Here is a 12,877-nt window from a genome sequence, read left to right as displayed (position 1 = left end):
AAATGTTCTCTGCAATGGGGACGTGCTGTAGATTTTAGCCCTCATCTGGCATCTTGAGAGGAACTGCCAGGTTGTAGAAGGGCAGGCTCAAACCATGCTTGATTTGAATCACTGTCCTCTCCTTCCTGTGCTAAATTCTCCTCTGTAGCAGTCTTTGCCACACCTTGTTTACTTGGTTCGTCACACAAAATGCAAGCTAATGCATGCCAACTGTTGTCCGTTCCCTCCTCTGCCTCCGAAAGCTTGCTGCAGTAGTTGTAGTAGTAAGTCTGAGTGCTATGGGGCATGTCTGTGTGCTGCTTCTACTCTTTCGTAACAAACCATTTGATCACTTCTTTGTAATTGGCACTACCTACACATACAGACCAAAACTGTGATTCCGATCGACAGATTAAATATGTAGATTCTCATCTGTCTTGACGTAACATGCATTTATCAATTTAGAATTAATTTCCTGAGACACTTCACATATGCGAAGTGATTTAAGTATGCTCAGTAAGTAAGCCTCTAGCTATTTCATACACTTCAGACTCTTCATTTGGAAAGCTTTGTTTGGACTCTGTTGATTGCAATTCCTTGAGCCCTACATAATCAGGCCTTTAGACTTGCGGATTTTAAAAAGTGATTTATTCCTGCTAAAAGGAGCAGGGTACCAGAGTTGTTCAGGACTCCTGTTTGCCAGTGGGTTTGTTTCCATAGAAACAGTCTAAAGCAGTGGAGAACTTGCTCATCTTGTAGTCATAAAAATATTTGTCTAAAAATACATGAAGCATAAGGATTTTTAAAGGGACCTTTTAAATTCGCTAAAGCTGTTAAAGGAATATTGGCCTATGAGAGTTTAAATTTGAAATTTAATCTTGGAGGTAACATTTTCTTCTGCTGTTTTTCGAGTATTTGTATACGGCATTCCTGCTTTTGATGAATCAGTATTTCATGTCCTGCCACTCTGAAGTGTCATTGGACATGATGAAGAAAGTAGTTTGTCAACTCTGCTGTGAGATGAGGCTTAGATTTTTGTCACTGGCATATCACCCCTCCAAAAGAAAGTTTTAAAAAAAATCGATGAGCTTAGCAAGATATAAACTTGGTGAGAAAGTAGCCTAATTGTGTATTTTTTCCGAAGTAGAGCATTTCCATGTTTCTTTTTTAAAACAATAAATAAATCAAAGAACCAAAAAACCCAAAGCTGGCACAGGGCAAAACACTCGTTACACCAGGCCGTGATCTCTTGATACCCGACGTGTTTGCACGGCAGTTCAGGGAAGCCTCCCAGCGCCCCGAGCTGCCGGCTGCTGTGTTCCTGTCTCTCCTTTGGCTGACTGTGCTGCTGGCAACACCTTTGAGCTGCTTCAGCACAGCAACCTGGCAAAAAACAGTCTTCCACCCCTTCTTTTTCTGGAATGTTTCAGGTCAGAGTCTAATAGGAACTGTAGCTAGCCTGAGCTGGGAAGCATGGTGGAGGGCAGTAGTGGCTAGAGGCTGCTGGGGAAGCATCGCTTGGGCCGCAACAGGAGGACTAGTAATGCTTCCCATTATCCCAGGTTTTTGATCAAACTTGGATGAGTAGAATACATTAATTTCTTGGTGGAGGTGCAATGGCTTTGAGTCCTCATGGGGAAAAATATGAAGGGAATTTATTCATAGGTTTTTCTGGAACTCGTCCATTGGAGAAAGATTTGGGAGAGAATCACAAGCTATTTGAAAGAATTTTGGGGCAACCCAAATCACTCAGATGATTGCGAAAGGGCAGTAAGGACTCATTAGATATGCAGAACAATAGGACATTTCTTCCTAGCAAAATAAACACAGTGCACAGGCTCCATGGTCATAATTCCCAGATATACATGTATATGCTTAAACCTTATGAACATTTCTGTTGAAAGAAATGGCATAACTGCTGGTATGCAGAGTTAATGATGTCTCTTGTGAGGCAAAGAAGTATTTGCAGCTGTCATTTGAAGGTCTGTATGAAAGTGATCATAAACTAAAGGTCATTATAGCACCCAGTTTCTTGGGAGCAGTTTTGCTGTTGCAGATTAGCAGATTTTACTTGACAATAGTCAAGTCTGTATTCTGCAGAAAAAAAAACCCAAACCACCACTGGACCAAGAATTATATTCAAGATCTAGTTTGTTGTTAGTCAGCAATTCAGTTCTAGAATTAATAGCTAATTTTTGTCCTAATCTTTTAGGTACCAGAATTGCTACAAGCTCTGGAATGTGTTTGATTTGAGTCTGTAGGTGTGAATTGAGATGGTTTTGTAGAAAATGAAAGGTGACCAAAGTGAAGAAAGCCAACCAGCTTTGTGTTGCATGCGTTGATTTGTTCTGACTTCCTAAATTAATTAGTGTACAGACTGCACAGCTGAAACTTGGCATCTGCTGTTTGAGTGCTGTTGAGATAGGATTTTGGAAGCAGAGATGAAACCTAATCCTTTACTAATCTTCTATACTTTACTGGATCTATTTTCTGTCAACAGCCTTTGCTTCTGTTGAGATCTGTGTAAATCAGAAACTGGAATTATAAGATTGATTCTTATGACACCTAACATCATCCCATCTTCAGGAATAGAGGGGTTTAATTAAAATTGCTTTCTTGGAGCGAAGGAGCAAAAAACCTTGATTCATTTGCCTTGCAAAATGCTATGTATATATAACTAATTCGTGCTATGTATATATAACTAATTATGAATTGTACCCACAAATAAAATCAGGGGAAGGAGGAAGGCTGCATACAGTTAAGTGAAATTAACTTTCCCGAGACACTTGTTCTTTTTCCAGGGCTTCAGTATGCATGTGTAGTCTTTCATAAAAATACGGTTCTGTGTAGTGTACAGTATAAGGAAGTGTAATTGGGAATGCTATTGCTCAAACATTAATGAAAACATGATGATGTATTTCTGTGCAGGACTCCACTGGGAAGCAGATCGTGCTTTCAGTGTAATTTCTGTTCCATCAAAAATAACCTATGTAGCTCTGTAAACTTCCGTCTGTTTTGCTGGTAAATCAAGTCCTTCATCTAAGGGGAAGTAGTATACCATTGATGGCAGCATTTGGAACAACTGCATGCTGAATACTGGGTGTCAGATTTTCAGAGTAATGACACAATTTGTTCATGAATGCATGTGTGTGGGTGTGTGTATTTATATATCTGTATATGGAGACTGGGGCTTTGGGTGATGAAATAAGGAACTTTGTTAAGGACTTTTGAGAGGAACTCTGTCACCTGGAGTGACTGTAAAAGACAGTAGGTAATTGTTATGGTATGAACTTCAAGCCTCTTTGACTTCTGCTTATCTGCTGCTTTTGGGCGGATTTACCATCTTGGTTTGGTTTCAGCCACACCTTCAGTATGAGTTCCTTGTTGCTGGTCACAGTCTTCTGTGGTGCTCCTGGTTTCTCTCTGTGCCATCCTGCTCCTTTATATTTGCTGTAGGTGACATGGATTATTCTCAGGATTTCACTGCCCATATAACATTGATAGAATTTTCTCATTGTCTTTCCAGACATCAATTTCTTTTCTGAAAATCCCCACAAAATCAACAGGGTGGGCAGGGGATTGAGGGGATTCTGAACCCCCCCTCTTTTCCATCCGTGTCATGAACGATGGTTGTTTCCATGTTGCGGTAGCAGAACCGTCCCTGCTGCTTTGCGCAGCTTCTATTTCTCAACAAGTTGCTCCCCACTCGCCATGCAAGCTAAAGGGAAAAATGTTCCCATGTCTGTCCTTGGTGCCAGTATCCTACCTACTTGCTCAGATAGTGCTTTCTCACCATGGTGGCTATGTGGAGAAATCTACAGTTACTCACTGTGTTTTGGGGAGTCTTCCAGCCCTTCTGTTGGTTCACCATCAATCTCTGTGTATATGCCATGGATACTAAGACCAAAAGCCTTGGTAGATATTCTAGTTTGATTTCCTCTAAGGCACAGACCTAGTCCAGGATAACGCAATGGACTTTTGTTTCCAGAAGGTCTTGGTATGAGGAAAGTGTTTGACTTGACTTCTAGCAGTTGATCCTTAGAAGACCTTTCTTGCTAGGTGTGGAAGCCCTTTCATCAACAGAGAAAAACACAGAGGGAATACTAGGGTGTGTAACTAAAACACACTGTAGACTTGTGGTAAACCTTGCTTCAATTCCCCCACTTTGCATTTTTTTCCTAGTATAAAAAATTTTTTGTGAAAAATTTTCTGTCTTATCAATCTGCCTTTTCAACCTCATCTTTAAAATATGATGTCCCAGTATTTAGCGCTGCAACATCCCATTGCCATGGTGGGCAGGTGTGTTTAAACAACAAACACAAGTGGTCACTGCTGCTCAAACACCTGGGAATTGCAATTGGCCTTTATACCGCAGCGTTGAATGAACATCAACAGTCTTTTCCAGTGCTTTTTCATTACATAGTCCCATGTTATGGGAAGGAGGGAGTTGCCGATGCGCTGGCATGACTTTTTTGCTTTTTAGCTAGATTTAAATGTGTTTCCTTTGAATAAATCAAGCTCAGCAAGCACTCACTACCTCTGACCTTTCTCTGTTAGTTTTTCAGTTCTGTTTTTCTATTGAGGCGCTAAACTACTAAAGTTAGGTCTGAAATTGATCTCCACTGAAGGCATGTGGGAACACTCATTTACTGCAGATTTTCTATTGACAAACAGTTCTTTGAGATGTAACAGAGCCAGCCCTGCATCCCCTCGCCATGCACTTTACTGATGTTTCATGTTACTAATTTTAATGACGTGAGGTTTTCTGTAGAAGCGTGTGGGTTAGCTACACAGTTCCCTCCTTCACTGCACATATTCAAGTTTCTCTGCTGAATTTCAGGGATTTCCTTGGAATATATATGCTCCAGGCTGTATTTGATGTTTGTGCTCTTCCCTCCTGGCTCTTGCATTGCTGGGTAAATACTGAAATCTAATCTCCTGCATGGGAAGTGTTCATCAGTTGCGTGCAAGGAACACATGGGAAGGTGGTGGGGGGCATCTGTGCTCTCTTTCCTTGTCTCCTTTCAATTGGTTTAGGTGTGATTGGGTGGAGATTTAACTGCCTGACTTAATTCAATGTAACGGAAACGAACTGCCGTATGTAGCACGCAATTCAAAAGCCTTGCATGATATATTTCCTTCTGTCATCAGTCGAGGGTTTTGGTGGCTTTTTAAAAGGGCCAGGCTTGTGCAGACAGATGGAAAAATGCTGATAAAAATTAACTTGTAAAAAGCCAGAGCGCTGTCTGACCTACTGTAGTTCTGTGCTCTTCCTCGCCCATCCTGCACATCGCTTTCACCTCAGTGGTGCTAACCACATTGGGTATCTGCAGAAGCCGCCGAGCCCAGGGTTTCCTGGGCTTGTCTCTAACCAAGGGACTGCACAACCTTTCTGGGGCTGGGGGGGAGGAGCTGGAAATCCACCAGCATGTTTTGCGTCACTGTTGTTTAGGAGAGGCTTGGTGGAAAAGACATGTTTATGTAAATTACATGGTTTTGAAAATCATAATTTTAGCTGTTTTTTAACAGCTTTTGGCAAAACTTTTACAGAAACAGAGTTCCAACTGTGCTTGTCAGCAGGATCTGATGTACCCTTGCCAGCAGAGCTTGACTTGTGATTTCTGTAATTGTTTCGTGAGGTTGCAGATCACCTCTGGCCGTCTGTGGCACTGTCAGAATCGTAGCCTGACACCACCCCTGTTCTCTGTATCTTTAGTGCTCGTCTCCTTGCTGGCTCTGTCATCCTTGAAAATAACAGCTGTGAATTGAATGTGTCGGGTGGTGTAGCAGGTTGGGGGACAGAGGCTGGAACAGGACTAATAGCAGACAAGAGCCCTAGTCTCTATTTCTGCTCCTGGAAATTATTTTCTTACCTCTTTTACTGGCTCCTTTTCCAGGAGTGAGAAGCTAGGCACTCCATTTTGCATGATTTGTCCAGTTAAAAAGGTCAGCACACCACTGGCTTTAACACTTCATAACCTCTGAATTTTAAGGTGTTTAAATACTGCTCCTTTCAGTTTCCTCTAGGCTGCACGTCTGGAGATAAAAAATCTCATGTGCTGATACATGGAGAGAGAACTCTAAACCTGCACCCTCTGCTAGTTGTGCTCTGATACAGTGTATGTATGCGCGTTCAGTGCAACCTTTGAATAGACAAATTGGTTGAAAATGGGAGTGCTTTTGATGCAGAAAGAAAAATTAGTCCTGATTTGTATGACTTATCCACATGACCAGAATCTTTTGTCTGCTTTCCCAAAGTAACAGGTGTGCCTGTGTGTTCATCACTAGATTTCATTCTGGCTCCTGAGATTTAATTTTTTTGCTTCTCTTTTTATTTCAGGTATCTTGGAGTTTTTTCACCATCAGTTGAAGGACATTGTTGAATATGCAGAACTGAAGACTGTCTGCTTCCAGAATTTGCGGGAAGTGGGAAATGCCGTCCTGTTTTGCCTCCTCATTGAACAGAGTCTGGTAGGTGCCTGCTGTGCTAGCTTAAAACCCATCTGTCTCTCAAAATGTACTCTCAGATTTTTGTTACTAACGTCATAAATAACAGGGTTGAAGTCTGCAAGTTTGCTATTGCTGATGGGCAGATGGGTAGAAACCGTTCCCTGCTCTGGTCTCTTACAGTCTTGCAGGGGCTTTCATGTCTGCAAGATAGCAGGGATGCCTGACTTTGCTGGGTGAGAGACATTGCCATGTACCTGAGGATCAAATATTATGACCTTCATCATAAATTATGATCAAGTGCAGTATTCCTGCAGTCAGTCACAGGGTGGCTATTGTCATTATGTGAATGAGTTGTGCATCTGGTACTGTTATTTTCCTTCCCTGCTTGTCATTCCTGTTCTCATCTGAAACACTGCAAAGTTAACATGGACTTCTCGGACATCCTTCTTGCTGCTAGGATGGCTGACAGTGATGCCCACTCTGCCAGACATTCATCTGTCCTAGTTTGAATGAAGCTGTGAAATATGTCCAGTCTTTCAGCTGCTTCCTATATGCCCAGCCTCTACCTTACAGCATGCGAAGCTGCCTGCTGTTGAGGGCACGGTGCCCACAATTGCTCTTTATCCTTATCTCTCCTTTTCCCACTCTTCTCTCATATTATGCAATCTGCTGTTCAAACAAAAATGGCCAGGCATGTAATTTCTTGGTCTTTGTGCGTTTGGGTTCTTACAGAGGTGTAAAGGCGGGCATTGCTTAGGGGCCAGAAAAGCAACAGGTGTGATGTCTTCCCTTTCTTTTTACCTCTGTTGTGCTTCTGAGACTTGGGTGGGGAGTCTCTCCCCTGCGTGCGTGTACAGGATGCTCTGCCCACGCTGCGCAAGCACATGCTGCCGCTGAGGCTGGGCTGCCCGTCACACAGAGATCTTTGCTGACTGCAAACCAGCTACGTCGTTTCCTCAGCAGGCTGGCTGCGGGCCTGCCGCTGCACAAAAATAACTCACAAAAGACTCCTTCTCTAGGGTGTATTAAAGCTGTTGATGTTAGATAAGGTAATGAAGACACGCTGTTCCTCAGAGTCCTGTTCAGGGCGTTAGAGGATCCCTCCCTCGTGGTGGAGAGTAACTGGAGGGACAGGTGACAAACAGTGAGACCGTATTCAGTAATGGGATAGCTGAAACAAAATGAGAAGCTGGATTACTTTGGATTTAGGCTAACAAGGTATGTAATGAAAGGCCAGGCTGGTGAAGGCCCTCACTGCTGGAGGGGGTACTGAAGTGACACCAGCGCTGGATCCCTCTTTGGGATGCCGTCTTGGTGACAGTTTCTAGTAATACACCCCTGCTTGCTGCCCCTCCTCTTGGTTTTGCCCTCAGTGGTACCCCAATGTCCTGTTACAAATTTCAATATTTTTCCATTGCAGTCATCTATCATAACTTAACTGAACTTTACCCCGGTGCAAAGTGTAGGTCTGCTAGTGGGTGGGTCTTGTTAATTTTGACTGCCTAGCACACGCATTTTCATAGTGTTGACATAGAATTACAGAATCATTTAGGTTGGAAAAGACCCTGAAGAGCATCAAATCCAACTGTAAGGAACTAGATGTGGGAAAGGTGTATTAACTCCAGTACCCTGGCCTTGCTGAGGGTGTGGCTGGTGACCATCTCTTCTAATACTAGTGCTGAGGGACTACAAATGAGCAGGGTCTCTACTCCAAAAATGAGGAGAGGGGCTTAGCAAAGTCATGTGTCTGCTTCTGGTCATCTCTCCAGTTTCTCTGCACGTACAGCAGCCAAGAACCAGGAGACATCTGTCTTCCTTCCTCCCATCCCTGAAGATGTAAAATACTTCCCGAGAGGTGGTTCACCGCTGCTGTCATGTGTCTCGGCCTGCCTGGCGGGGACATGCCCCCACCACCATAATGGGTTATGGGCATAGCACTGGTAAAAATAACCAAGCAGTGAGTCATCTTCACCACTGTTTGTCTGCACGGGAGCTGTCTGCTGCTTTCACACCGAAATTATGCACTCTGCATTAGTCCTTTTAATAAATACACTGTCCTTTACAAACTGCCAGCTGAGGGTGGGAGGAGAGCTGCTGGCGTTTATTTGGGAATCCAAGGTAACCTGGTGAAATCAAATCGTCTTTGGGAGCGATCTGGTGAGGAGAGGGAGGGCTCAGAGCAGCTCCATGCAGTGGCGATGGATGCTGGCTGCCCTCTGCTGTTCCTGCGACGGCGTCGGCGTGCTTTTGGAAGCCCGTTTTGGGGATCTGGTGTGGTTTGGGGATTCTTTGGTCCTAAATGCCTCTCGTTTCCTTTTTGTTCCAGTCCCTAGAGGAAGTGTGTGACCTGTTGCATGCGGCGCCGTTCCAAAATATCCTGCCCAGAGTTCACGTCAAAGGTATCGCCTAAGTGAAAATACCTTCCTTGCGTAACGCTTCCCACTTTTCTTGCCTGCTGCTGCGGTTTCAGTGACTGTCCCCAGCCATCCTTTACAACACCGCTGTTAATTACGGGACAAAGGTAACAGGTTCAGGCCTGTTTGCCTGGCTGAAAAATATGTGCTGCTTAGCAAGGCTTGGTGCAAATTACAAGAGGAAGAGGAGGAATGCCGTGACAGGGAAAAGTGTGATGGATACCCAGGGCAGTATTACCCCTCTATGTGGATGTGGTGAGAGGCTTTTCCGAAGGTGCTGTTTAGCTTATATGATTGTCCGTTAAATGGAGTAGGCTTGATCATACAGGGTATAGGAAGTCTGTCAGCAAGTAAGTAAATACAAGTGCTCCCTGGTCCCAGTAGACTTTTCACATTCCTTTTTACGAAACTGGGCATGCAGTAGTGAATGTTTGCAGGATTGCTTCCTTTGGTATCCGCTTTCCTCATCCTTCATCATCAGAAAGTGACCTTTTTCTCCCCCCCCCCCCCCCGCTTCTCGTTCTGTGTTGCTCCTCTCTTTCCTTTCCTCTCCATTTCTCACTGCCAGAGCAGCTGATAAGTTCTGCTCCAAGAAATCCCGACAGCTAAAAATCTTTGAGAATATTTCCAGACTTGCTGTAGCTACTTGCATCTCTGCAGAAAACTAACCAGACCATTGTAAACAGTATTTGCCTATTTGCTGGAGAACATTTCCTACTTGCCAGTGATGAGGGGGTACCAACTGCTTTTTTAAGCCTTGCTACACACAACATTCTACCCTCATTATACCCCATCTTCTAGGGTCAACCATTTTATGTATGATAGGGACAACTTAGTTGGCTTAGTACAATGGGAGTCAAATATGTTAGCAGCAGTGTAATAGAGCTTTATATTTTTTCTTGAATTTAGTTAATTAATTAAATGTATTCTACTACAAATCCTTGTTCTGTTTGCACATGCAATGCAACATTTTAAAATATGTATTTTTTCTAAAAGCTTAACCTTTAACGAAGATTAACCAGCTATTAAGAACTGAAATTACCTATAAAAATGACATACCCAGTTTTCTTCTGCACTGAATAAAGATTGTGTGAAAATAAGAATTCTCTTGGTTAATTGCAACTTATTACTGCCCAGAGGGTGAAAGACTCGATGCTAAAATGAAGAGACTAGAATCAAAATATGCTCCACTACACTTGGTTCCTCTCATTGAAAGACTAGGAACACCCCAGGTAATCTCTCTCATTTGTGTCAGAGGCAAATAAAAAAATTTCTGAGGACTAGAAAGCCTGTCCCTTCACAGGTGCTGATAGCAGTGCCAGAACTTCAACCTGCGCATCCAGCTTGTTCACACAACAGGATATTTTTTTTCCAGATCCATGGATTTGGTAAAGCTGTTAAAGATCAGAAGTTTAAAACATTTGAGATTGGGTTGGAATTGACATGTTTTGGGGAAAATGTGATACCCTCTCAGTATAAGAGCCAGCCTGGGAGGTCTTAGTGCAAATTCCACCAAAAGCAATCAGTTTTCTTGGGCATGTATATTTTAAAACAATATATTTCTCTCTCAGCCAGATGATTAGAAACTCTTGGAAAATGAGCTGAGTTGAGCTTTCCTGGAAACACAATGACCAAAGAGAACATTCTTGAACTGCCTTTGCAGCTTCAGCACTATTTTCTGTCAGTGTGAGGGGTACATGAATTCCCTGTTAACCTTAGCAGTTAAAACAAGTGATTGAGATGTGAATAGTACAAACTAAGAGCAGAGTGCTCTGAAGCAAAGACTTCAGACTGCTTTTATCATCGTACGTGCTGCAGCTCAGTAGGAGCTGCTGCCCTGTAGGAGAGGGCTCTCAGTGTGATGGCACAAGCTGGGACAAGTCCTAACCAAGCATTGCCGTTTATGGGGTTTGTCTGATCCTGCTTGTGCTGGTTTTGGAGCTTTCCCATCTCTAACAGCAGCAGCCAAGGGAGGTATGCAGAGGAGCGCAGGCAGGAGCTACTGCCTGTACTAGCAGCAGAGTGCTGAACTCTTTGGGTTTGCTTTTTGCCTCCATTCAGGCAAAGAATTCTTTAAATTTCCCTGGGACCAGTCCAGGATAAGCATTACCGCAGTTAGTGTTGCTTAGCACAGCAATGGCCTGTCTGCTTGAAAAGGCTTTTACAGTTTTCTCTGAATGTTGTTTCCACTGAACTGAACCCCAAGTTAGCAGCCTCTGACCTCACTTAAAGTCAGGAGATAGCTCTCCTGGAATCAACCAAGTGAAACTGAAAAATGTGGTGGTGTTTTGTTTTGTTTTGTTTTTTGTTTTTTTTTTAAATAAAGTCTTGTGGTCAAGTGGCTTTTACCAAGATTTTGCGCTTTCTTTCCCTCCACCTTAGCAAATAGCAATCGCAAGGGAAGGGGACTTGCTGACCAAAGAACGCCTCTGCTGCGGCCTGTCCATGTTTGAGGTTATCCTGACGAGGATCCGCTCCTTCCTGGACGATCCCATCTGGCGCGGGCCCCTGCCCAGCAATGGGGTGATGCACGTGGACGAGTGCGTGGAATTCCATCGCCTCTGGAGCGCCATGCAGTTCGTCTACTGCATCCCCGTGGGAACGCACGAGTTCACTGTGGAGTACGTACTGCCGGCTGCCAGCGGTCCACCTGCGGGCAACAGTACTTTGCTTGTCCTCCCTGTAACTGGCAGGGGGGTGCAAAGCGTTAGAATGGAGGGGTTTGTTTGCCCGGCTGCAGGAGCTTAGTGCGAAAACAAGGGAAAGTGCTGCGATCGCTGGGAGGGGCTCATAATCCATGAACACAGATATTATTGTCTTTTATGAAAATAGCCCTCTATTTTAAGTATTGCCAGTGTATAATGAATGATCCCGTGACATACAGGCCCTAGCACGTGTCTTTCAGTAGTAGTCAGACCCCTACGGATGCTGAACTTATATGCACCAATGTTCAGCTATTTTATTTATTTCTACAAGTATTTTATTCTCTGAATTAAGAGCAAGAATGAGCACTTGGAAGTTAACATGATTAACATGAGTTAACCAGAAACTGTTGGTCTTGGTTTTGTTATTTTTGATAATATCCTTATTTTGAAAAACTGTTGAGCTGTAATGTGCTTTTCACTAAGCAATTATGGAGGCAACAGCATAGGACGTTTTCTTCCTTTCATGTTTGTAGCCCAAAGGAGCAGAGTGGTGTTGAATTCCCACTTTGTTTTCTTTTAAAGTGTTGTTTCCTTTGAAAATGAAATATAATGCTGCTGGAGTCTAATGGGGAGTAAATGTTTTTGGAGTAACTCTACGTTGTATAAAACTGGGGGGGGGGGCTTCTGGTTTTTTAAGCATCCATTTGCATCACTCATATCTGGAAAGAGAACTTAATTTAGTAGAGATTTTGCAGTATTTTATAGATTAATGTCTAACATATTCTAGAGTGATATGTATGTAGTTTAGTATAATGGCTGATGACTGAGCATTTCCTGTGGATATGTTTCTGAAGATTTAGGCAAAACGTGCTTTACGTGGTGTGTTTTCTGTCTCAGGCAGTGCTTTGGAGACGGCTTGCACTGGGCTGGCTGTATGATCATCGTGCTTTTGGGACAGCAGCGTCGCTTTGATGTGTTGGATTTCTGCTACCACCTGTTGAAAGTCCAAAAGCATGATGGCAAAGATGAGGTTATAAAGAATGTGGTGAGTTGAAAACATCTGTTGTGTATTTGAGGTAGTAATAAAGACAACACTAAATCAGAGTCGTTTGTACTCGGATGCAGTGTAGATGTAGCAATCACTTTTCAGAATGAAATGCTGAAAATGAGGGCACCAGGGGTTTTAGGAACAAAAGATTAAGGCATTGGTACTGGGAGTCTGAAGACTGGTCAGTGAGAATTCTGATTTCCTGACTATGTGGGATTTTCTTAATGCTTTCCATCTCATATACGTGCATTCGGATTATGACAAGGCTGCTGTAAATTTCCCTTTTTTGTACAAAAAGCAGCACTGTCAGAAACCAAAATGCACCTTGGATTTTCACTGGA

At 43.2% G+C, this 12,877-nt stretch overlaps 1 protein-coding gene across 5 annotated transcripts in view; it reads left to right on the top strand.

Moving 5' to 3' along the window:
* CYFIP1 (cytoplasmic FMR1 interacting protein 1) overlaps positions 1 to 12,877 on the top strand; it is an 83,797-nt gene that overhangs the window by 69,714 nt on the left and 1,206 nt on the right. For all 5 annotated transcript variants that reach the window (XM_041119537.1, XM_029998634.2, XM_029998633.2 and 2 more), the window contains 5 exons: positions 6,320 to 6,450; positions 8,756 to 8,828; positions 9,981 to 10,075; positions 11,226 to 11,464; positions 12,386 to 12,533. In XM_041119537.1, coding sequence (XP_040975471.1) covers positions 6,320 to 6,450; positions 8,756 to 8,828; positions 9,981 to 10,075; positions 11,226 to 11,464; positions 12,386 to 12,533 — 686 coding nt within the window. The remainder of the gene's footprint in view (positions 1 to 6,319; positions 6,451 to 8,755; positions 8,829 to 9,980; positions 10,076 to 11,225; positions 11,465 to 12,385; positions 12,534 to 12,877) is intronic.

The sequence above is a fragment of the Aquila chrysaetos genome, chromosome 23 (genome assembly GCF_900496995.4).
Source record: "Aquila chrysaetos chrysaetos chromosome 23, bAquChr1.4, whole genome shotgun sequence".
Classification (NCBI taxonomy): domain Eukaryota; kingdom Metazoa; phylum Chordata; class Aves; order Accipitriformes; family Accipitridae; genus Aquila; species Aquila chrysaetos.
This window is presented reverse-complemented; position numbering and strand designations above follow the sequence as displayed.